The sequence below is a fragment of the Anser cygnoides genome, chromosome 27, assembly GCF_040182565.1.
Source record: "Anser cygnoides isolate HZ-2024a breed goose chromosome 27, Taihu_goose_T2T_genome, whole genome shotgun sequence".
Classification (NCBI taxonomy): domain Eukaryota; kingdom Metazoa; phylum Chordata; class Aves; order Anseriformes; family Anatidae; genus Anser; species Anser cygnoides.
Window position 1 is genome coordinate 2,275,673 of NC_089899.1, and position 26,400 is coordinate 2,302,072.

At 38.3% G+C, this 26,400-nt stretch overlaps 1 protein-coding gene across 12 annotated transcripts in view; it reads right to left on the reverse strand.

The window, feature by feature from the left end:
* MYO9B (myosin IXB) overlaps positions 1-26,400 on the reverse strand; it is a 46,100-nt gene that overhangs the window by 14,467 nt on the left and 5,233 nt on the right. For 6 of the 12 annotated variants that reach the window (XM_048077622.2, XM_048077617.2, XM_048077620.2 and 3 more), the window contains exons 2-21: positions 24,976-25,085; positions 20,786-21,679; positions 12,422-12,516; positions 10,490-10,552; positions 10,259-10,358; positions 10,034-10,134; positions 9,676-9,805; positions 9,121-9,210; positions 8,766-8,882; positions 8,299-8,433; positions 6,268-6,389; positions 5,704-5,845; positions 5,223-5,418; positions 4,563-4,638; positions 4,016-4,105; positions 2,862-2,972; positions 1,665-1,704; positions 1,050-1,172; positions 503-583; positions 208-318 (exon numbers count right to left, since the gene is read on the reverse strand). In XM_048077622.2, coding sequence (XP_047933579.2) covers positions 208-318; positions 503-583; positions 1,050-1,172; positions 1,665-1,704; positions 2,862-2,972; positions 4,016-4,105; positions 4,563-4,638; positions 5,223-5,418; positions 5,704-5,845; positions 6,268-6,389; positions 8,299-8,433; positions 8,766-8,882; positions 9,121-9,210; positions 9,676-9,805; positions 10,034-10,134; positions 10,259-10,358; positions 10,490-10,552; positions 12,422-12,516; positions 20,786-21,622 — 2,760 coding nt within the window. In that variant the 5' untranslated portion in view covers positions 21,623-21,679; positions 24,976-25,085. The remainder of the gene's footprint in view (positions 1-207; positions 319-502; positions 584-1,049; positions 1,173-1,664; positions 1,705-2,861; positions 2,973-4,015; positions 4,106-4,562; positions 4,639-5,222; positions 5,419-5,703; positions 5,846-6,267; positions 6,390-8,298; positions 8,434-8,765; positions 8,883-9,120; positions 9,211-9,675; positions 9,806-10,033; positions 10,135-10,258; positions 10,359-10,489; positions 10,553-12,421; positions 12,517-20,785; positions 21,680-24,975; positions 25,086-26,400) is intronic. The other 6 variants (XM_048077625.2, XM_048077623.2, XM_048077630.2 and 3 more) reach the window with 4 other exon arrangements.

Sequence of the window (26,400 nt, forward strand, 5' to 3'; positions counted from 1 at the left end):
AACCAATAGAACAACATACTGGAAGATGACTCACACAATAGTTTAGACTACAACTTGTCACCATGTAGCTCTGTCAAAACTGTAATGAATTTTTACAGTTCACCCCAAGCTTCTCATGAATAGATACAAAAGACTGAGTCAATGCATGTTTTTCCAACAGCAGCCAGTATTTCTGAAAGCATAATCCACTTCCAGTTCCTCACATACCTGGAATGTATACTTGGCACTGTAGCCAGATCTTCTGATTCGCACGGTTTCAAGCATGCCAGTGTACCTTAACTGTTGAAGCACCAAGCTTTCATCAAAGAGCATCTCTTTCTGAAAAGAGAACAGAAGTCAACAGCTAAAAATTGCCTACTTCTGTTCAGTAGGAACAACAAACAATGGTCACCTTTCACCTTTATACAAAATGACAGTGAACAAGTCAGAAGAGAGATATTACAGGGCTAGAAGACTTCAGTGCACAGCACTCATGTCAGCTCAATTCTTACGGCAGTCTTACCTTCTCAGCATTGGAGCGGATACAGCGGATGAAGAACGGCTCAGCCTTCCCCAGTGTCTCCAGTAATTTATTAAGTGAAGTCTGAAATGAAACGTTCAGAAGTATTGTTTCTCTATATGTCAGCATTTTGATACACACTTGACAACAATACAGCTCCTTCCTCAGAAATAAGGTTCTTTCAGGTCCGATAGCTATACAAATCCTAATTCATCCAATCTGGAAGTTCTTCCATACTCCACAGAGGATTCATGCACTTGTTTTTACCTTTTCCAGGATAATGAAAAGTGGAGTATGCCTCTTCTGTTACAGTAGCACTAGATCTGCATATGAGGCTAATTGTACAAAGAACTAACACATTTCATAGTGTAACGATAATCTTTAATTGCAATCTAACTTTATTAAAGTAACAAAGCCTATTTCAAACAAATCCTAAGAGTAAAAAAACATTTTGGTTTTACAAGCAAGATCGACCTAGATTGCCAGGAAGGTCTATTCTCATGAGGTCAGAGTGCACCTAGAGGTGTGTGCCACCTCATCAGCCACATACCTGGAATTGCGCGCTTATGCTAGGGGGTTTCTTCTTTTTGTGCAAGTGCAAGAGGGATTTTGTAGTTCGATCATGTAGAGTCATGCTTACTATGAGCTTCAGAGATTTGGAATCCAACAAGTTCTAGAAAAAAATTTCATAATCAACATAAAATATAAGTCTCTTAACTGAAGTATAAATATTTCTGTCTGCATTAAAATAAGATAAAGCTTACTGCTGAATGAAACTGCCTAGCTCCACATACAACGTACATGTTATACTTCAGGACTATTTCACACCAAAACATCTCAAAACTTTTTAATTGCCCCAAGAGTATCAGCTGAGCTATGTAGTTAGTTTGCCTTCCATGACTTGATTAAAAATGGCTTTACGTATTTATGACAAAAAAAAAAATCAAACAAGTGACAATTCACAATTTTCTTCTGTTCAGATCTTACAAAGGTGAACATTTACGTACCCTTCTGACTGTGAAAACTGAAGTTTTAAAGGATAAATGATAAGACTTCCCTACAGCACGAAAGAGTATTTTCTTAAGTGAGTTCTGTCAATCAAAATTCAAAAGTTCACAGCATTTAAAAAAAATAAGTGAGAAACCAGTTTATGGAATAACCTTACCTTGGGAATGATCTGCTTTTGTTTGATACCTCTACTTTTCCTGTTAAAACATCGAAGATCATTATGAAAAAATACACATGATTTTGGTTATTCCAGCAAGCCATAAATTGGTGCAATTTATGAGGCAAGATGAAGGATAGAAGAAAATGAGCACAACATCAGGGTGCGTTCATGCAGAGCCTCTAATGTGATCAATGCAAGAAATGCAAACTGCTTCTCAACAAGGTTTTTAATTTTTTAATTAAAACTTTAAGTATTGGAAGCTTTCAAGAGTGAACAGCCTCTGAAGTTAAAGCTATTAAAGCCTGTACTTTTGCATAGATATTTGTTTTACACATATGTATTTGTGCTTAGGATTGCCAGGACCATGCACTTTGTCCAAGTGAACCTCATGAGATTCAACAAGGCTATGAGCCATTGACCGCAACTCTGAGTGAAACCATCCAGCCAATTCCTTGCCCACTGAGTGGTCCATCCATCAAATCCATGTCTTTCTAATTTAGAGACAAGGATATCATGGGGGACAGTGTCAAATGCTTTGCACAAGTCCCAGTAGGTAATGCCAGTTGCTCTTCCCCTACCCACGAATGCTGCAACCCCATCGTAGAAGGCCATCAGATTTGTCTGGCACAAAATTTGCACTTATTGAAGCCGTGTTGGCTGTCACCCATCACCTCCTTATTTCACATGTGCCTTAGCAAAGTTTTCAAGAGGATCTGCCCCATGATCTTGCCAGGCACAGAGGTGAGACTGACTGGCCTGTAGTTCCCTGGGTCTTCCTTTAAACCCTTTTTAAAGTAGCCAACTCGTTTACATTTACTTATTATACAACAGACCGCAGACTGATTTTCTCACACAAGCATAGCTGCACACAGGTAAAGAGTCTTAACTCAGGAACATGCATAGCACTGACATTCTGAATTTCAGGAAACGATTAGATTTAGCTTGAGAGGTTTCATTGTCAGAAGTTTCACAGCAAACTTGTGCTACCTAACTGTCAGCAGGCTTAACTGTCAGTTTATGCAAAGGAAGCAACAAAGCATACTCTGTAGTCTTTATATTTTTAGAAGAAATTATTTTGTTCTTAATCGTTGTTTCATTTTTGCAGAAGACAAGCTTGGGACAAGTATATGGGCTGGAATAACTGCTTGGTTATTGTTGCATTTTCAAAGCAACACCTAGAGCACCAGAACTCACATGAAGTGGGAGCGGTGTTGAAGTCGATTGAGTGACCGAAGCAGCTTACAGGGATCATCTCCCTGCCATGGAAGTCCTTTAATACTTGCGATGATTTGTTCATGCATGTCTCTAAAACGATTCACAGCAAAAGAAAGATAGCAAACAAAGACATATGGCCATGAAGGAGAAAACAGGAGTTAAAAAACAAGAGATCCCATCACCAAGTGTGCTCCAAACAGCAGCAGGTCAATCCCAGACTACTTTTTCCTAAACATGAATGATTATGATGTCAAGTCAGCACTTTCTACTTTGTTAGCGCCCTAAAATTCAGTTACCAGGGTCACATATTAAGTTACTTTCTAATTCTACCTTTCCATGTAAATTCTTAAGTCATCAATTCTGAATACACATAGGAGAATCTAACCAAATGTACTTAATGTGCAAAGGACCTAAGCTAAGAAGCCTTTTCAGGTAGACAGATCCAGGCTTCTCTATAAACAAGCACTAAATATTTATGTGTATATTTGACTACTAAAATGAGGCTGCATAAGCAGAGTCCCATGAGAAAAGCAAGTTAGAAACTAGCCACTACAGAACATTTGAAATTTAATTATAATGATTTTTTTTTTTAATATTCATTTCAAACTTATTTACACGTTTAGCTTTTCAAAGTAAGCCTGGGATGGTTCCTAATTTGTGGCTGATTCCGTTATTTTAATTAAGCATGCACCATGCTTGTGGAGTGTTGAGTCTTGGCACTGAACTTACCTTCTTTACTCTCCAGAGAGGCACAAACCAAAAATAACAGAAGCATAAGAGTCACTTTTGACTGTTAAATGCTATCACCTTTCTGAGCTGCTCAAAGAGGCAGTGACAACAGTCTCAGAGACGGTTGCTTGTTTCCCCTGATATCTCTGAACATTTTTAGAATATCAAGATTTTGTTTAAGATATTGCAAGGAAACAGATACATTAAACTGTGACCAAGCCTGAATTGCATCTTTAGTTCTTGGCTGCCTCAAGTGACAGAGGCTGTGTAGGATGAATTAATTAGGAAGTACCATGAAGTCATTACTTGATGTGTCTTCACTTTTACACAGAGCATGCTCAGAAAGTTACTCTGTCCAGGAATGTGCCTCCCTGGCCTTTAAGCCCAGGCCTATTTCTACTTACTTCTTGTTTTCATAAAAAGAAATGATGTCTTCAAAAGCATTTATATCGAAATCCTCAGAACAATCAAATGAGAAATCAAGCATTGAGCAGCTGCAAAAGGAACACGTATAAAACCTAAATATTCAACAGAAGGGCATATATGCCTATACAGAACAATGTGCGGAGCCCACTGCTGTAGGACTTGCCCTGCCTCCTAATAAAGTCTAAGCCTGCAAAAACCATGAGTGCTCCTACGAATTCTTCAGTGACAGAGTGGCTGCAGAGGAATGCACAATGCTAAAAGCAACATACACAAAATACAGACAGAACTCAAAAACCCCGTGGTCAACAGGACTGAGGCTGCACCACCAATGTTTGGTAGTACTGGGTCTTACAAAAAGTAAGCCAGGGTATTGTTTTGATACAATTAAAAAGGTCAAACAAAACAAGACAGAAGAAATAAGACCTGCTATCCTTGCAAACAGATCAAGTTGACATTTCATATACCAAAACGTGACTCAGCAATTCAAGTCTTTTCCCTGATACAGGTTAAGTGCATGTTTCTCACCGGTAAACTTTTTCTACTGGTGTATTTGATCTCTGGAGTTCTCCAAGGGGAACTCGGGGTCCTTGGCGCACCACTCCTGTTATGAAATAATCACATTGAACATTGACAAAGAGAGAGGCATAATAGACAAAAATAACCCACCAGTTATAACAAGCTAAGTATCTATCCAACTGTCTGGACTTTTCCTCTATTACTTCAGCTACCAAGCTAGACAGACCACTTGGTTTCTCAAACTCCCTACTACTATCAAGTAAACTGCAGCTGCTCAGAAAGGCTTTTCAAAATTAGTATTTCATCTTGAATACTCATTTGAAATTTTACGGAAGTCTGAGAAGATCAATGAAGATCAAAAACACTGATAAGACCACCAGGCACACTAGAACCTGTAATATGTTCCCAAACTTTTACAAATAGGACTACAAACTTGGCACAGCCTGTTGGCAATGGTGCACTAACTGGAGAGGAAGTCCGAATGATCTCAGATAAAAAGTGACAACCTCTTTATTGTGTACAGGTTAAGTCATTTTCACAAACTAGTTTTGTCTCTAGTATCAAACCAAGATTGCACCTGGAACGTTTTGCAGTCAACTAGTTCTGTCAACAAGCACAAATCTATTTGAAAGTATTTGAAAAGTATTTCCACAATGATTCATATCATACCTGCAGTCTTCTGAGCTCTCTGGCGTCCAGCTTCTGCAAAGACGGCCATTGCTCGAATAACTGCCCGCAGAACAGCCCAACGGAACACAGCTACCGGATCCATTCCTATCAGCTCCCGAACATAAGCGCTGTCACTGCTTCGTAGTAAAGCAACAATATCTGGTCTCATATAATCCATATTTTTCTCTCTGAAATCCTGCAGAACAGGAAGATTGAACCACAAGCTCTCAGGAAAGCAGTTACACAGACACCACCCAGAACTGTGTTTTGACCCAGGATATTTATCGTAACTCAGAGTAATTATTCTAAATATTTTTCACCGTAGTGAGCATTATCCTCGAGTCTGAGCGGGGGAAGTATCTAAAATATACCTGATGAAACATCTGATTCAGCCTATTCCCAACAAACTTTCTACACCCTGACAAAAGTGTCATAAAGGCAAGGAGTATTTTTCTTTGTGGCCATCAGATCCGTCACCTACTTTTATCTGGTATTTAACTTTCCCGGCAAAGTGTCGAATAATAAAAGCAGGTTCCATTACTGGGGTTCCAACAAAAAACTTGTTCTCCTCGTGCTGCTGTTTGAATTTTGCAAGTAGAGTTTGGTTGGTGGCATGTGGAAAACTAGGAAAACAAAACAGAAAGTCAGCTATTTTTCTCTAAATACAGTTACATTTATTGATGTGCAAGATGACAAACTGAAGAACACCTATTGATCCTTGTGGAAAGCATTTATCAAGACTTCTAAATTTTAGTTGCTGCTTACACATCTGGTTTGAATCTTAGATTTCCAAATCTTCCTAAGCCAAGGTTCAATTTTAGCATCAGTTTGTATCACTACCATATTGGAATTCTTAAAAACAAAGGAGTGTAGATCCCAGCCATAAGATGACCCTTTGCTTCCCCCAAAATTCCTTTTTTTTTTTTTTTTTTAAAACAAAGAAGTGCTATGTTTCTGTTCCCTTCCACAGCCCTTCCTTCTTCCCTTCCACATATACATTATATATATACATGTAATTTTACCCCAGAAGATGTTTGTTGCTTACTTGCTTTCTTCATCCAGAAGATAGAAGAGACCAGTGGGCTTCTTGCTGATTAAGTGAATGCAGGCCACATTATCAGTATAGTCAATATTGTGCCAAGTGATCCCTTCACTCTTATATTCCTCCTGTGTAGCTCAAGAAAATTCCCTCATCAGTACAGTACCCTGACCTTTAACATACCATGGTCTAAGTGCTTAAAAGACATCCTTAAACAGCTATGGCAAGTTGAGTTTGTTAGCTCAAACAGCAAAAAACAAAAATTAGGAAAATTTATAAACAAGACCAGAACAGCAGGCGTACTGGGTCAGATCAAAGATCTACCTAAGCAAGTCACTCAACAGCGGATGTTTAGGGTAGAACTACTTAAAAATCCAAACAGTGAAAGAATGTTCCCTCCCCTATTACGTCTTTCCAGCAATCAGTAGTCTACAAACTTGGAGTCAGAAATGACATCTACACAGTTCCATTTAAAACCGTAGACAGGCTTGCATTCCTCCAGTATGTCTCTTTCATAGCTCTTGTATTATAAGAAATTACATTTAATATGAATTTTCAGCACTTCCAAATTTCACTGTCAGATGAAGTTTCAAGACAGGCCGTTAAGCCCTATACAATATCAACACCAGAACTTTGCTAAGGAAGCAATCAATGTACATTTTTCAGGTTCAGAGAATTTGGAGCTCTCTTTGACAAGAAAATATGAAGCTCTTCTGCAGAAATGATAATGCAGAAAATGCTTGACAGAACAAGCTTCTCATCAAAATATGGAACCAAAACATCAGCTTTTCTTACTGCTGTAAATGACCACCAAAGGAGTTAAAGATAGGCTAATAATGTTAAAAAACTCAGAAAATTAAGTGAAATAAGTTTTACATTTAACAAAAGACAAAGAACGCCTCTCTTACTGTTCTATGACGATAATAGATTTTTTTAAGTAGGTAAAATTAAATCTAATAACAGACTGCTCAGTGTGCACGCCACATTACAGAACTGAAATACCACTCTCCACAAACAATAAGGCCTTTCTTTAAAAGATATAGAGACCCCTCTACCCCTTCCCGAGGGCTCTCATGCTGCAAGAGATACAGGAAATGGGTCATTCAAGGATTAAGCTCATTTGGAGAAACGGCGTAAGAAAACAATGTTAACTATTTACTCTAAGTTAGCCTGGATAGACACTTCTGTCATAAGTTACAAAACAGAGACCTCAACACTATGTTTACATATGGAGTTTGTATGCTTGGCAATTTCCTTCCCTTTAAAATGCTTGTTTAAAGTTATCTACATATTGTTGAAAAATACCACATATTACAGAATGACTTCATTCTTTCAGCAGAGCAACCAGAGAATAATGCTTTGGCACAACCCAGTAAAAAGTCCAAGTCCAGAGAAGAAAGCCGCCAAACCTCAATCTAGAAATGCAATCTGTTCGCTCTTGCAGCACTCAGAGCACTGTGTAAGAAGACAATACCTTCTACAAACAAATATATCGATATATGCCAGTAGCATCAGGATTTCAGAACTACTGCCAATATCAACATACAGTCGTATCCCTTATATGCAGTTAGGTGGAAGTAGCAGTAAAGACTAGTTATTAAATATTTACCAACTGACAAAAATACGAGAAACTGTACCAAAACATTTTTTTAAGTAAAAAACAACCAACCATCAACAAAACTGAACCATACACCACACCTACTGACTTTCAATCTCAAAGTTTAGAGTTTATCTGATTTACGTCTGGGGTTGCCTGACTGTTGTTTTGTGTTGTTGTTTCCTGCAGTCAAAAACTCACTGCTAGTTCTCTGAAGAAAAACCCAGCTATCATTAGCATATGCAGAGCACTAAATGCAGCAAAGCTGCAACATACAAATCATATCATAATATGCAATATTAAAACAAGAAATAAAAACATAACACATTTGGACATATATTCAACCAATTATAAAATTACGCCATGAGGTTTTGCAGAACAGTTTGCATAACAGATGAGCCCTCACACTAAAGTTTTTGATTCAGTAACTAATTTCTTACCTGTTCCAATTTGAAAATATGCTGATTGAAATAATACTGAAGCTGCTCGTTAGCATAATTTATGCAGAACTGCTCAAAACTGTTGGTTTCAAAGTCTTCAAACCCAAAAATATCCAGTACACCAATGGACAAACACTATTGAAGAAGATTTGAAAATCTAGTTAAGTAATCTGTCATACAGCGAGTGTCTTAACCCACAACAACTAACCATCACAAAAGCTGCTATATCACACGCTGATATAAATAACTGGAGTGTACATTAATAGATGTTGAATATTTAACAGTTGTCTGTTATGAAAACAAAAATAATCAAATATTACGCAGACATTTACTAGGGACTAGGAGAAGGATTTACCAGGAGAAGAATCTAGGTTTATCCCAGATATCTGAACACTTCATCTACAGCGTTCTCTGATAACTCTAAATATAGAACTGTACAAAAAGACTTGCTTTTGTGCAAAACTTACTGTAACAGATTCCTCCATGTCCTTCTTATTAAGGAGTGCATGATTAATTCGCAGAACAATCCAATCAAACAGAGCACTGTACAAGGATTTTGCCATTGAATCACGAGCTGTTATTGCCTGTACATGAAACAAAGTTGGTAATTTCTTTTTAAAAAAGCATTTCTATTTCAGACCAGTGTCACTCAGAGGTTACGATCCTACCAGAGACAAAAACAGAATCTTCCTTTAACGATAATTTCTAACATTCCAAATATTCCTCACCAAACATGAAAGTGTACCACATTAGCTTTTTCAAAGTCACAAAAGAACTAGGTTTCAATTATTTAAAATAATTCTATTAGTGTTTTTTACTCACCTCATTGAGACTATATGGCAAAATAAGCTTATCATTAGCAGTCACAGTTTTTCTTTTTGTTAGCACTTCCACTAAAATCTCACGTTTGACCTTCAAAACAAGCAAAACCAAGAGTCATTGCCACCCTAAAATTCCCAGAACTCAGTACAATGAGTACTCTGATGACAACAGTGAAGTCCAAGCACTTTGAAAACTGCTACATTTATCATTCATCGGTAGCTTTACAAGTTTCTCAACTCCTTTAATTTATTCTCGGCTTAGATTCATGCAGATCTTTCCCTATGGTGGCAGAGCACACATCTCTAGTAAAGTTATTCCTGCTCAGTTCTTATTAGAAAGTAAACAAATTCTGCTTCCATGCTACGGGCTACATTCCATCCCTAACCTCAATAATTTCACCACATTCGTCCATTTTCCATACCATAAGATAAATGCTGTTGAAGTACCATAAACCAGATATAAACATACTGGGCTGCCCCATAGTCAAGAAAAATGCTGAGGCAGAGCAGGACAAAAAGGTATGTCAAACATTAGAGCTAAAAAGAAAGACTCTACTTTCAAAAGCTGAGAAAGAATGTCCAGCACTTCAGGAGGTCCAACTTCCAATCCTTCATCACGACCTGTAGCTTTCTTCTTGTACGTAACGTTGCCCAAATAAAGAATAGCTGAAAGCACTGAAAAAATCCTAAGGAAGAAAAATTAGTTTGATAAGAATTTTTCATATGATTAGAAGTTCATTTTAACAGGCTAATAGACCCAATTCTGTTTCAAGAATTTGTCCATAAGCACTCACAAATATTCAGCTCTCCCTGATTCCTACTGGATTAAATGTGATCCCAATGTTTATACAATTTATTGCAGTTCACAAAGTTTAACTAGCTGTCACTAACAAAGGCTGAAAAGTTCCACTTACTGTTTTTTTGTTGCTGAAAGAAAGCCAACCATCTCCATCGCTTGTTTTAATCTTTCAAAGTCATGCCGGAGATCTTCCCCATCTTCAATTTTCAAGTTATGCTGTGAAGAAAGCCCCTTACTTAAATGCAAAGCAAGTAGTTGTGTTCTGCTTTTTTCCATCTTTAGCACAACATCAGAGAGACACAATTATCAATGTAATCTGTAAATCCCTGTCACAGATTACCTGGTTGAGGTAGAAATAATCTTCAGGTTGCTTGAGGTGAAATTCTTTACGCTCTTCCTCATTGACTCCAAGTAGCAAATAATAAAAGACATGATAATTCCTACAAATACAAGAAGTCAAATGCATTTCTCTTTCATGAAAATATACTGATTATTCTTTCATTCTACATACTTCAAATGATATTAGACTCTCATAACGATTATCATCATACTAACTGTAGTAATCTCTTACCTTTCACCTTTTTCATGAGAAACCAGACGTGATTTTTCAAGCAGGTATTTTTCAACAACAGCCCTAAAGAGACCCCCCCCAAAAAAAAGGAAAACAGCATGAGGCCACACACACACAAAAAAATCTTCACCAAACATCAGACAGCAACTGCCAAGAGAGTTCAAATAATGAAATGTGCATTAGCATACATAAGAAAATAGCTTAGCCATGGGCATGACAACTCCCACCAGACCAGGTCGCCCAAAGCCCCATCCAGCCCGGCCTTGGGTGCTACCTGGGTGGGGACATCCACCGCTTCTCTGGGTGGCCTGTTCCAGTGCCTCACCACCCTCAGAGTAAAATAATTTCTTCCTTATATCTAATCTAAATCTCCCCTCTTTGTAAAACTGTTACTCCCTGTCCTATCACTACGCTCCCAGGCAAAAAGTCCCAAGAAATATCCAAGAACCACTTAACTTTAGTGCTCAGTTCTAGTAGACAACTGGAGAAAGGCAGTGGGAGCTTAGAAAAAGTGCTGATGAGAAGTTATCAGAAGAAACAAGATGCAGAACGCTAAGAATGCTACCCACTCTAACAGTTAGCTGACAAGGAACGCAAAGAATACAAGACCCCAAAAATATACGGAATAACTGTTTCTCAAGATAGCAAATTTGATGTTATATACATCAGCCTAAAGCAGAGGCAAGGAAGACAGAAAACTTATTAGTTTCACATAGTAAGCTCCTAAATAATAAACTCCTTGACATGGGCTACAAAGATAATAAGGCCAGAGTATGAGCGGCTTTTTCTCACGCTGAAGACAAAACAAATGTACTCAAATTGTGCCAATCTCCTGAGCTAGTGTGACTTATCTGCAAAGAAGCCAACTTTGTTCAGAACAACACTCCAAGCAAACGCGGTACAGAGTTCCCAGTCATTTCTGTTGCTATTTTGTAAACTGCAAACATGAAGATGACCCAAAGGGAAGCTACGCTGCTGCACAAAGGGCAGCAACAGCTAGCGATGCTCCACAGAGCAGCAGGCTGCAGGGCAGGTTTGGTACAGGGAAGAATTCTACACCAATATTCTGCGTTTTGACATTGCACCCGAAGTAGCACAGGTGCATTTGGACAACATATGCAACATACTGCTGTAAATTTTTCAGATATAGGCCTTTAAAATTTAAGATGCATTTTACAAAGCAGGAGCTAAAAGAAATGATTTAATGGTGGGATGTTCGGCAAGGAACAACATGAGTATTTGCACACAAGTTTCTAATATCACAGAAAAATTTTTGGACAAAATTATTCACTTGACGTGCCCACTTCAAAAAAAAGAAAAGCAAAATACAATCTTCAATTAATAATATTGAGGGACTACAATAATATGACATTATAGCCTCTACTACAAGGTGAAAAATGCAAATACTACTCTAAAAGTTAGCTGTGACTACCATATGTTAAAAACATAAATGTAGATGTAGAATATTTCAAGTTTGTCCTTTCAGACCTAAGCACACAATTTCAAGTAAATCAAGTGAAAACATGTATTTTTAAATTTTCTCTATAACTGGTGTCTGTTTCTTTAAAACGGCTTCCTCAAATCTATTTCACTTCTCTCTAACTCCTCTCAAGAAAAATTCAGATCTTCTGGTTTTAATTACAAAATGGCGAGGATGACAGGTGTTATGGAAAAAGCCTTCATTTAGTACAAAGGCAAAGATGCAGAAACAGTCAAATTCTTAATTTGATATGACTGTACAGCAAGGTAAGAAAATTATGCATCATCTGATTATTCCACAAAGCTTGGTCATAGAATCTTGAAAACATATTCTACAGTGGCAAGCCATTCTCATATGAGAAGAGCCTCGTAAAGGCAGGATTTTGTACACAGAGTCTTCAGATTCCTAAAAGCACACAGGGCAACTCCAGCAGAACCTCAGACCATACTTACCCTCGGACAATACCATTCTCTAAATAGTTGACTTGAATAAACTTTCCAAAACGACTGGAGTTATTGTTATGTGCTGTTTTTGCATTTCCAAATGCCTGTAATAAAGCAAAATGAGGTAATTTTCAATTAAACTAAATGACATAGCATTACTAACTCCTGTTCATTGTTCAGCCTCCCGTTAGCTGGCAATACGCACTCAAAATGTTATAGACATGGCAGCATACAGACACCAAAAAGTGAGCTTAGGAAGCCTCCATTGCTCCTCACAGGTCTGTACTCATTATTTGTCCTATGCAATACTGTTTGGGAATACAAGGAAGGCAAATAATAAACTTAAATACTTTTACAAGGATCTAAGGTAATTACAGGAAGGGTAATCACAGCAAGAGGGCTCAAATCAACCTCAATCACTAACAATTATGTACTTAGAGAGGATATTTGGGAGGAGGAAGGCAGCACAATTACCGTGATATTGCCTGCTGGATAGAAAAGCCACAAACAGTGTCTTATTCCTTCATGTACTGCTCCTTGTAAAATTTTCACAATAGAAATAATTGTTCTTTAAGTGAGAACAGAACATACGATCCCACTGACAAAGTTAGCCCATGCATTTTCAGAGTTGTGTATTAAAAAAAATGAGAGAGACAAACAGAAAAACTTTGGCTTACAGAAGCACATCCTATTCATTGGCCTCTGCAACGCTGAAGAGCAATTTCCTTAAGAGGTGTTAGGGAAGAGAGGGGTGGGGGGGTGAAGGTCTGGCACAAATTCTAAATATTAGTGCCTATGCATCTTTAATATTTTAGCCCCTCAGATGCTTGCTAGCACATATAACACCAAATGTCTTCTGAATGAGCCTTTCCTAGAAACTATAAATACGATCTATTACATCTAAAAGCCCAGTAGAATTAGTTACTGAGAATATCCTTAATGTTATCAACACTTAACTGCGTGTCCTTAGGTTAATGGAAACTTGTCATCCTCTTAATATGCAGCGTGCAGTCCAGTATATGGAGAAGTCAATGTAAATTCAATGTAAAACGCTATTGCTTAGAAAAATACACCACTCAGCGTGCAGTATCTCCAGCAGTCCTGCCACAGATATTTCCTCTTCAGGCTCCAAGTAATTAAGGCCTCCATTAGGAAATCCGTCTCTCCTAATATAGAACGTTTGTGGAATGATTTCACAAAAATGCCACTCTTCCTCCGCGCACACACATCCGGAGAATGACGGACATGTGAGCACTGCACACAACCGAGAACTGAACTGTTGACGTATAAAACTACCCAATTACAGTGTATATCCAAGGGGAGTACTGTTTTCATGACGGTTAGATTGTTTGTGTATTCTAACTCTTCCCTCCTTTTCTTTTTTTTTTTTTAAACAGTCTTATGAGGTTGCAGTGTTATTGCAGTATGACACTTCCAAGATAGGTTCCCAAAGACCTCTTACAAGCAGATTTCTACTGCCAGCTGCATAATGTTCAGAGGCTACCAGAAACACGCAAAATAAAACACTTCCTATAAGCTGGGAGAATTACCACAATTCTTTGGACAAACATCACTCTCAATCTGAAGGCATAAGCTTCAGGAGCTTTTCCTGTGCAGGGTGAAAACAGACCCTGTTGTAACTTCAGAAAGTCGGTGGGTTTCTGAAGAGAAGATTTCTGCCCAGCAGTGCTGACCGAGGCTGAGTTCAGCCTGCCGGTTTCTAGAGACCCTGCTACCCGTGCTGCACTGCAAACAGCATCCCCACTCAGATCTGTCAAAGGCGGCATTGAGCAGAGTCTTTTTGTACCTACCACCCAACAACTCATTTACATACTTCTTTCTGTTTCTTTTCCAGAGCCCACGTTGCATAAGCAGCATATGAATGTACTTATAAAATCCCGGCCAACTCCTCACAGCTAATGAACAATATCAAACCAAAAGTGGAAGTCCAGCAACATAAGCACAGCAAATTCTCAGCTCTGTAAGTCCTCTCCCACTGACGCTGGCTCAGCAAAGATCATCCAGCTTCTCTTTTATTGTATTATAAAAAAAAATCTCTTGCAGTAAAGCTTTGCCAAGCTGCAAAGTAGTGGACTTGCAAATTCCTCCTGTAAGAACATCTTTTCAAGAAGTTTTCTAACTCAAGCCCCCAGTTAACCATCAGTTTACTAGCGATATTACAGAAACCAACACACAGAACAGCTACACTTGGAAAATTATTATTTTTTTTTAATAATACATATTTTGGTATTATAGAGTTAAGAAATCCCATAACCCTGGCTTCTCGAAAAACTTCTCTTAGTGATTACTCATGTAAGCGATGAATGCAGTTTAAAACTAAAGGCTCTCATGATCTCATGTGTCTGGTATTTAGTCAAAGCATACAGCAAATTCTTAACAGCTGATCTAATATTATCAGTTTTTAGAAGAGTTTTCATGTACTGAATAGTTTTCTCATAAAAGCCTTTAACATCCACAACTTTCTCAAGAACATTCCAAGTCACTTAACATTTCGGGTGGAAGGTTGCTTTTTCCTTTTTTTTTTTTTTGTAACATTTAATTCTAGACCTAAACTCCCGTCACTGCTATCATATTCTTCAATATACTTTGATGAGTTAGCTACAGAAGAATTGACATTACTGCCTAAAATCAGAAAATTGCAAAAAAATTTAAATGTTTTCTATTTAGCAGTTAGATATCTTTAACTGAATATAGCTTTATCCTAGAGAAAGCAGATTAGAGGTAAGAATTAAGCTCCCATACTACCTAGCCACTGCTCTGTGTAGAAAGCATCTTTCATGGATAACTCTAGCCAGGTGTTCTATACACAGCTCAAATTCAACTGAAATATCTCCCTGGGTTGCCTTCACAGAAAGCCACCTCTGTCTTTATAAAACAAATTCGGAAGATGTGAAAGGACAAGATACATTTTCAGCTAAAGAGAAGTAATCATTTGTATAACCAAAGTTATTTACTGTTTTCCCTGGTGAATGCGTGAGGAGACAGATAAAACTGAAAAACTAAAACTGAACCACTCCAACACAAAATACTAGCTACAGAAAAAGCGGGTGAGGTGAAAATAGCAGACCAAGGCCGGCAGGAATCCGAACTGGGATGGCCTATTCTGGGACTCAGGAAGTCATCCAACCCACCCCTTCACCTTGAAACGCGAGAGGCGTGAGCCGGAGGCTGCTATAGAAAAAGCTGCCACTGTTGTTGCAGGAGTTAACAGCATTCAGAAAAAAAGCCAAGGTCTCATTTGCTGTAAGAAGAAACCCCCAAACTACATGACATGGTCCACCTCCGGAACAGAACTAAAAACCTTATTTAATTCCTTTACAAGAATTGCCAAAATCTGAAAAAGCTATCAGAGTTTCTATGTAAACCACTCTAATCCAGGGCAAAACCACCACTCTTTTAAGGCACCAAATGACGCTGAACAATCAAATTGCATGCCCTGGAAGGGGAAATGACTACTTCAGAGTTGAACTCAGTTTTGCAGTGGTCTTCACAAAAATGCTGCAAAATATCCACTTGCCAAGGTGGAAGTTGCAGCATTCATGGTAATTTTGCAACTCTGGGTGCTGTATGAACTCCTGGGGAAGGAGTTTCTTATTATTAGGAACAACCCTAATAATAAGACTGTATAAAGGACAAGGTGATTTTTCCCAAGAGACACGTGCAGCAGGGAAAAGTACGCAACAGCACATTTCTCCAAAAAAGAGACTAGCAACAAGGAAGTTGCATTCCTTCTCTGATTATGATTCTTAAAACAAACAGATGCAGATAATAGCCTCAAAACAACTACTTTGGCCTAAATAGAACTGGCTACGCCCACTAAATATATATGCAGACTTTTATGGAGAATGCAAACACAAACCAGAGTTGAGGCAGCACTAAGCTTAAGCCAGTCCCATACAGAGCCACATGTACAACAGGACTGAATAAAGAAAGCAGAGCTGAGAGCAAATTGCTTTATTCTGGTTTCCAAAGAATGGTAAAACATAAAAGTTTGCTTTCTGCAAGGAAATTTAACAAGCTTTTAAATATACTCTCTTAGTTCTAGGAAATCTCCCTCCCCCTCCCACCAATCATGCTGTCAATTAACTAATTCATATTTAAAACCGCACTCTTTAGATAGGCACTTAATGAATACTTCCTCTTGGACTTTGCGTTTTATTTAGGTCTTAATTCTTTCCAATGAATGGGTCAGTGCGATTAGGAAATCTTTAAGGACACCGAATCCAAAGGGAAGTAAATGCTTTTCAAAATAATACACTGAAGTTCGGACAACTACAGTGTTTCCATCTACCCACCTCTCCTCACCTTCTATTTCAGAGGGAAACAAAATTCTCAGTGCACTAAGAAAATAACTTTTGAAATAAACCCAAGATACTAAAGGTTACAATTTGACAACAGACAGCTAGCCAAGTGCTTTGCTGCCAAAAGAGGAAGCTCTGGCTCCCTCTTATTATGTCCCTTGCCACATGCTCTCATCCCCTTGCTTAATTTTCTGCCATTTTACTCATTTAATTGCCCTGAAGAATCTGATAAGTGCTAGACACAGTGCAAACAAAGCACAGAGAAAGGGAAAGCGGGCTTCCCACCATTCACCGGCAGCTCACATCTGTCAGGTCACTTTGTCCTCACACTGTACCTCACTTGTACCAGAGCTAAGTTGGATTTTTAGCTGAGTTATCCAAAAAAATCAAGTGTTTTATTTTTGTTTTGTGTGTGCGTTTTGTATTTGTACAAGCTGGATGGTCAGATACAGCTATCATGGTAAATGAATCTTACCCTATATTGTAATAAAATTTATCAACACGTTTATAAAAGCTTCTACTTATTTTAGAGTTGTACAGTTAACATAAAAAGTTCAGAGTCTTAGACTGTGCGTTTTGTATCGCATGATTTACAACATTTTTCCCTAGTGAAAGAAAAATACAAATTTCTTGGAAACTTAATAGCTGTGCATGGAAAGGTTTAACCGTCTTGCTTGAGACTCTATAAACTAAACAATGGTTTGATTCACTATTCCCAATTTGACCCAAATAATAGTTCCCAAATGTAAATTCCTTCCTAGGACTTCAACCGTAAGCTAACTGAATGTAACAGTTCTGGAAGGCACAACTCCAAGTCAAGGAGCTATACTTTAGTCTCTAAATTTAGAGAAGGATAAAAAAGTCAGGAGTATCTAGCTTTATTTTCCTGCCAGTTTTTAAGAACCCACTCTTCACTAAAGATGATCTGTCAGCCTGGAGAAACAATTTAAAAAAAAAAAAACAGAGAGAGAACAATTCATATATAGCTAAGGCAACTGTGTCTTAGGAACTGTTTTTACACGGTAAGCTGCTGAAAAACAGCACAGAACAAGACGTGGCTTCAGGCTGTGCTGAAGCATCGGTGTCCCATGGAAGCAAACAGATTTTACAACATTCTTTTTGTCTAGAAAGCTGCAAGCAGCACCAAACATAACCAGAACTAGTGCAAGTTACTACGGCTTGTTCAACCCTCATTAGTAAGTGTTATAACAGGTCAAACTCTAGTGTCAAGGCTGAGCAAGGAGCATCCGAGGATGAGAGGCTAATCCATGACCAGCCTTCCTTTCACTAGGGCACACAACGTCAATCCTGCTAGTACCACATTTAATTTTTGACCTGTCCTGTCTCGGTTTCCTGTATTTCATCTCTCAGATGTTTGAGAAGTAATATCATTCAACTTCCAAGGTCGCATCTCCTTTCATGGTACAGCTCCAACTCCATTCTTCAAAGTCTAGAAATTGTGAGTAAGGGGCTAGAGTATTAACTGTAGTTTAACTTCAAATTAACTACAGCTTTGTACAGAGACGAGATAGCCACCACAGAAGTGGGATTTGGTAAGAAATACATTTCCAAGTTCCCTATGTATGCGATAAAATTATAAATCAACCCTTACAGTAAACTGATGTTGCTCACCTCTCCTACACTAGGAAGTTTGGCTTTAACTCCCTTGAACTTTTACAAAAGGTCAACCTATAAACAGACTTTTTTTTAATTAGGTGTCAGGAAAATTAGAGGTGACTAAAAAGAGGAAGTCCTGACCCAAAATGCAGCCTAATTTTACATCATTAAAGTTACGGAGACAGATTTCAGTCAAGAGGACAATTCATCTGTGGATACCCTTTCTTGAGGACTCAAAATAAAACATTCTCAAATATTTCAGGCACACTACAAATTTGTTGAGGCTAAAAATCCCCTGAAACACCCATTTAAGAAAAATTCCCTTGTACCACTTCAGTTCCGTTAAGTAAAAACCCAAATGAGTCACGTACTTGGATTTAAAAGTGACCAGCTGAACAGAAGAGTTTTTCAGCAGTTTAGCTTCCACAAAGCAAAATAAGCTTTGGTGCATTCCTCCTTGACATCGAGATTTGACTTATTTTTTTTTCTTGAATTGCTCTTACTAAATGGAATTGCACAAGAACAACCATAATTGGGAAAACTGGAAGCTTCACTGCCCAGCAAATCTGCTCTGCAGCATCCAAATGAGGACAGTTTGATTTTAAATCTCTGTGACCTAAACCTATTACAGCTTTTTGATGCTCACTGCAGCTATGTCAAGAGAGAAGTACATTAAAACAACCCTAAGCAGAGTTCTACCATGATCACAGGCATCCCAGTGACTCTTTTTTGCCTGGACAAATCTTAACTTCACATCTATATTTTTCAGAAATGTTTCTTTCTCCTTAATTTCAAGTTAACGAGCAATACTTGTAATACAAAAATGTATGTTCAATTCTGAAAGCTGTTTTAAGATTCAGATGTTCCTACGTTTCTGGCATTTTGACCCTTCACCTTTTGCAATATTTGGCAGGACAAGCTTATGGTGAATCAATTTATAACTAACAAACACCCTCAATGATGTAGAATGAGAAGTTTGAGAATTTCAGAGAAGGACCTCTCATTTCAGACAACATGTACTCCAACAGCAATGTTAGAATCCGTCTGGCAAATTTGAAAAACATTCAATCGGTTATCGTATTTCTAGCTAGCATGTTTTCTTGTGAAATGCATGACAACGTGTTCAGTTGGTGGCTGAAGAACCCACAGTACTTCTGACAACCAGTCTTACTGTAGAAAATCACAAACATCTTTGCATGAAAATTCCTGACCTACGCTACGTTTACCTGAGACTCTGGCAAAGTTGTTAGCTTTAATTTTGAATCTAAGGATACATGCACCGCTCATTCAATGGACAAAATACCACACGAGATTTCACCTCTCTGCCCGCTCTGAGACAACTGTACCATGTCCTGCACACCAGGGTCTGAAACGGTTAATTGTATCAAAGGCAGACAGATCAGCTGATCGAACAGTGCTTTCCACAGTGACCCCTTCCTGTTTTCTATTTAGAACTGCAAACTTGAACTCCAGAAGCCAGCAAACCTCAAACAATCTTACTTCTGCTTTCAAGCAGCAGAAAGCAAGGCAAAAAAGAACTTGGACATATTCCTCATTCTTTACCGAAAAGCTTTCAAACCGTATTTATAAATGTAACATTTTAAAGTAACTCCATTGCATTTTCATATTTTTATTCAAAAGTTTGAAAAAATCCTTTTAAGAAGTCATTGTTACATTTGGAAATATTTAAACCTGAAAATTATAATAGCTGTGTTCAATCTCCTTGCTGCTCAAGATTCTGTTAATGGTGACCATAACATTTCAGAGTTTTCAGAGCTTTCAGAGTTTTTCTTTTCTTTCAAACAAGAAAAGAAAAGGGGGAAGCTAAAGCCTACAAGATCAGATTAAGTTTGTCCTACCATTACCTCATGCAAGACAGTTGTTGTACCCCCTTTCATACGTTTAGTTTTGGTTTCTGTTGGAAATGATGTAGTAATTAAAAGCCAAAAGTGACTCTCACTTTCTCCCCAACTAACGATGTTACTCTTTTCAAAGCAAACATTTGGAGAAAGGAAATAACTCCCCCAAAAAGCGACTTCATAAAACGCTGCAGGACAGGTTTACACACAAAGACAATTACGCTAAGCTGTGGAAAAACCTTTCTATGAAACGTTTACTTACAATTTGAGCAGTTTGATTCAACTGCCATGAAACTAAGACGGAAGACACAAATAACCTCTGTCCCAAAATGTTAGTGTTTACTGGTGGAAAGTTAAGTCAAATATCAACTAACAGCAACAGGAAGTGAACTGCACAGCAGGACAAATTAAGGAAAATCAATTAGGAGTTGAGCAACACAGACAAACATCAGTGCGACCCAGAGATATTTAAAGCCTAAGCCAAGTAGGTGAACCTCAAAAGTAGTATTCACCAGCCGTCATTTGAAGGTTTCAAGAAACAATTTTGACAGAAGGCAATTTTAGCATAAATTTACCTCCAGAACTGGTCCAGCTCCTAGAATAGTTCTCTCCACACCACTTGCGTACCCTTTCTGGCTTAGTGCTGTGAGGCAGTGAATTAAGAAGTTTGTGCTTTGAGTTTTTCCAGAGCCACTTTCACCTGATATAACTATGCACTGATTAATATGTTTTTTAAGCATTGTGTGATAAGCCACATCAGCAATGGCAAAGATATGAGGCTCCAACTTCCCAAGCTGATGGTTCTCATATAGCTTGACATATTTAGGATTATAAATGGGCAAGAACTTGAAGGGGTTAATTGCAATCAAAATACTTCCTGCGTAAGTATAAATTTTGTGTTTTAGAAAGCGACATTTGAGATTTTCTAGGAGTGTTTTCTCTGTTAAGTTGGGGATATTGCACAAGTCATCAAAGTCCTCCTGATGCCATGGAAGAAAACCTCTTTCAACCAATCGTCGAGCATCCGTCTCCTTGGAAAGCAGTTGCATCTGGGCATATTTGATGGTCCCATCAGTGTTCCTTTCTTGCAAAAGAAAGTAGTACCCATCCTTTTGAGGATGCTCATCCTGAGCACGGCGAGGCCAAAGTAAAACTCTATGAACAGGAGAATCATTTATATCAAGTACCCATTCTTCACCACCGGATTCTTTCACCTCCACAAGCACGTAATGTTTTGAGACATCCAAGTTTAAGATATTAATCACATCCTTGATGACATCTGAAGACGTGGTGTCCTTGGTTGCTGTCACTTTGCAGCATGGAGCACTTTCTGTCGAGAGTTGGGGGTAAATATGAAGATTATAGACTGCCTTTGCCTGGCAAACTGCACTGTCAGCATCCGTTAAACTCATTCTGCCCCAAAATGGGCTTCAGTCTTCCACCCCTGCTCAAGATGCAGTGCCCATAGTCTAAAAAAAAAAAAAAATTTAAATGAAATAAAAAAGAAGAAAAATAAGTGTTACAAAAATGTGTACAAGACATACTAAGGCAAGGTATTATTTTCTGGAAGACAAAAATAAGTTATTAAATAGACAAGTTATTAACTTAAGAACACTATTTATGAACATTAGGGCTTATTTCAGTCTGTTTAACCTATTCCATGGAATGAATAACCATAACAATATCTATCCTCTTTGTACTTTTGCTTCTATTCCCATACCACCCTCTCCTCCCAATTACAGCAGCACAAGCTTTTTTTTTTTTTTATGGCCACAAGGCAAACTGAACTGGGATAAATGTCTACACTAAAACTTCCTTGTCTCCACAGGTTAGTTTTAACCCAGGTGATTTTCCTGATGACCTGGTTCTCTGTATGGCTACACAAACATTTATTCATCCTCCCACACAAACTCTCCCCTAAAGCTGCGCGAGCAACTTGAGGTAGAAACAGTTTGATGGTTTCTTAAATCAGAAGTGCCATGAAAGACAGCAGAAGGAACAGGGTATAGGTGCAAGGAGGAAGACAGTTCTAACAGTGCAATTCACACTTTTTTCTTTTTTCCCTGACCTCTTTTCATGAAAGCTACAAGACAGGTATGATATTTACCACATTCAGCTTTAGGAAACTGCCTAAAACTGAGCAGTGCAAATACTGCTGTGATCTCCTTCTAACCCTGCACACCATGGTGATTTCTTGAGCATGAATAATTTACCCAGAAAAGAGACTGCTAATTTCACTTGAGTCAACCACATCCTTGGTTCAGAAAGGTTCGATCTTGACTCTTATCTCCTATTTTAGGTGACACAGTAAAATTAGTCTTATTGCAACTACATTTCAGTTCAGCTAACGAGATCCCAAATAACCCAGTTCATTCACAAGCCTTTATACCTAATCACATCAACCTTATCCTTACTAGATTTCAGCAACCTCATTCATGAGACTCCAAAAATCATCTATTTCTTTTGCTTTTACTTCCTGTCACCCCTCCCGGAGGCCAGCAATCTACCTTCAACCTAACAACTGCCTCAAGGAAGTCAACCTCCTTCTTACCGCCAAACCTAAAAGCCTCTAGACTTTAACAATCTGTGCCTTTGCTGTTGGGTGACTTTTCTCTCAACTGAGAAATTTGGTACACCTGGATTACCAGGGCTAGGTTTGATTACATTGATAAATTAACAAACTGTTAAAGTAATGTATGTAATAGAAGGGTAAAGAAGCACTCCCTTTTTTTTTTTTTTTAAACAATCCATAAAACTTCATACCCAGAACACCATTTAAATTTTTGTCTCGAGAACAAAAGCATTCTAATTATATAGCTACATACTGAATATTCAAAAAAAAAAAGAAAGTGGCAAAGAAATGCTATTGGCCAATGAAGTTGCTTTTTGCCACTAAAGAACTGAACAGGAACTTGCATAAGGCCACAGAGAGCAATCATTTCAAATTAAAATCAGCAGAGCTGGAAACATTTAGCTGCCACTTCCACTGCAAGTAATGAATCACTTCAGAGAAACATATGACATAGCTCTGCCTCATGAACAGCCTCAGAGTAGAGAACGGTGCTTTAAGGGAATTCTGAACAGTAAGCTTTCAGAAGACACTGTTGTGCAAGCTAGGTCATTCTTAGCGGCTACTCCTCAAAAGGCAGGCTGAGCAAGCCAGACACAGAAAGACAAACCACAACACATCTCTGCTCAGGCTATATGATCCCTCAGAGAATGGTTTCCTGCCCTGTTAAATTCCTCATTCATTAAGAAGGCTTATTGCAAGAACTTGGTGATAGAGAAGGACGGACCAGTGAGCTCTAAGCTCCCTCTCCATTTTCTGTGATCATCACTGACCAGTAAATTGTAAGACTGAAGTATCTTTGAAGGAATTACACAAGCATAAAGCTTTCTTAACCTACAGAAACTCAAACATTTTAATATTCAGTAGAACCTAGACTGCTGTTGCTGCTCATAGGGAAGATGTATCTGGAGCACTGACAGGAAAAAAAAAAAAAGAACAACAGTGACCATTTTCCTTTCAAGCTGGCTGGCTAGTTCAAGGGAAACGGTCTTGTGCAGACTTCCTTTTTTTTTCTTTCCCCCCAACAACTAGTTTCAGACACACAGTCTGCTACGACAGAGGAAGTCCCCTCAGAGAGCCTTTTGACCAGAACAGCACCCTAAGAAGTGTGGCACCAACTTTTTGCCCACACAGAAAAGCTGAACCTAGGTGCTAACCTCTGGCTGCACTGACAGACATTTCCGAAGCTCACCTCATGTCAGCTACCAACATATATCTGGTACATTGCTCAAGACTTCCACATCACACTTTCTAAAAAGGAAACCAGAACACAAATGGCCTCTCTTTACTACTGAAAAACCCAGGCCAGGATATTTACAGCAAGTAACAACGTGATAGACGGCAGTCTCTGCTCAGGTGTGTCTGACTGAAAAACTGGAAAGAGAAAGACTGGCTCATCCTAAAGAAGAGATTTCTGGCAAAGCAACATGCAGACATCAACCTTAACATCTTCATGCTACATACAGATTTCTGAATTATGCAGTCATCAAGCAACTTGATGGAAGTTAAAGCATGCAAGAGAGTTCTGCTTCCCCAGCCATCACCCTATAAGAATGATTTGGAAGATAAGCTACAGTAGAAAGAATTTGCTGAAACATGATTTCAATGTACAGTCATATCTGCAGTAAACAGAAATACAGTCAGCATAACACTGCCTCTTTTTAACCAGATATGAAATCCAGGCACTGCTAGCCTGCTTTTGACAGCATTGAGCTTTGAGACTGCTCTTTCACCCAACAATAACTTAGAACAGATATACTCTTTTGAATCATTTATTACTGATGATGAGGCTTCAAGGAAAAAAAATGAAATTCTAGAAGTCACTTGAGGAGAAGCAGCACCCAACTATTATTATTTCCTTTTAATCAATTGTCCTTTTGTTATATACGGTTTATATGCCTAAAAAAAGGCAACAAATGTGTCCCAGGTGAAAAAAAAAAAAAGATTACTTTTAAATTCTTCTATCCAAGAATCAGAATATCTAAAATCAGAGGTTTGAGGAAAAACTGCTGCTTTGCAATTAACGTGTGATTTTTCTTAGGCTATCAAATTTGTTTGCTAACAACACTGCTGGAAGAGACAGACTTTGGTACACCTCTGACCTCATCCTAAGCAGCATTTTGAATAATAAAATTAGATCATAAAAATAAAGGAGAATACACAGATAGTAAGAAGAACAGATAGTAACTTGGCTACCTGATGAGTCCCAGTATTCAATTACAGATGGATTATCATCAAGCAAATGGAGGATTAGATTCTAGTGAAGTTGGATTCCTGGCATCAAAGCAAATATTTTCATCATGGTTCTAAAAGAAAGGAAAAAAGAGTTACTGATAAGGAATGCATCATACACAGATTGAGAAGGCAATAAGTAATCAAAAAGCTAATTAAATGATACAGCTCTGCCAGATAGGAACAAGTGAACAAATTCCAGCTGAGTTCACAGGTAAACAACTTCAGGTTTACTTAAGAAGCAAACCACACCAGGGGGATGGAATGGGAGCTATCCTGAAAAGCAGTAACTGAGGCAAGCCTGAAAAGCATAGTGGGTAATCATTTAAACATGAGATTCCTGTGTAACAACACAAGCATAACAGTTATTGTAAATCCCAGATGCACATCAAATGAATATTTAGTCAGGTGGCCATTCTACCTTTGTACTCAGGAGGTACACGACCGATACCACATCTAGAATACACCCAAAATTTGAGTAAGACGCTGACAATAACAACAACAATGTTAGAAAGTACCTCCTTATAGCAAAATACTCTAGAAGCTTTGTCTATAAGAAGCACACACGGTAGACTGATAGCGGTTTAAGTCCTTGCATGAGGAACTAAAGTTTGATAATGTTGACCAGTCTGGAGGACAAAACTATAACAAAAGCCTGTACTGGAATTCAAAGCTAGACTAAGTCAGTGAAACATAAGACATAAACGTCACCAGAAGGCTACCCTCTGCTGTAGAAACTTAACTGACAATAACGATGAGGCCTGCTAAAGGTCTTTTTAGAAAGTCAGCCAGTCCTCAGTTTCAGATATGCTGTACAGGTGCTACAGTTAACTAGGCACCACCCTCATTTATGTTGAGCAGTCTGAACAATCACTCCTTCTGATTTTATGATCTATAATTACCTAGAGTTTTGTTTAAGCAATCTAAATACTTATTGCTTCTATGAAATTTGGTCCATCAAGAAAGCACGAGCCTGAATTCAGGTGCAGAGAATACTGGAAGAAAAAGGAGAAATGCAAGAGTATAAGGTAATAACGAAACCATAATGGTCAGCATGCAAAACAGCAAGCTCAGGAAAACAGCAGCCTAACCACTGTTGAGTTCTTTTTGTAGGAGATGGAAATTTCTGCAGTTATCTCCATTTCTTTCAGTACTCCTCCTTATAAGAAGCTCCTTGCAAAATATGGGAAAAAACAAAGCTGTGTTAGAGAATTTAATAAGTGGGAGGCAGAAGCTGGCATTAGGTGAACATCAACTAATTTTAGACTTCACATTCAGACTCCTTCCTGTTTTCCTTAAAATGTTTTACTTTGTACAAGCCTCTAGTAGTGCAAGTATGCCTCTTCATAGCAATTAAAGTTGACTAAGTACAGCTGTCAGCATCTGCAA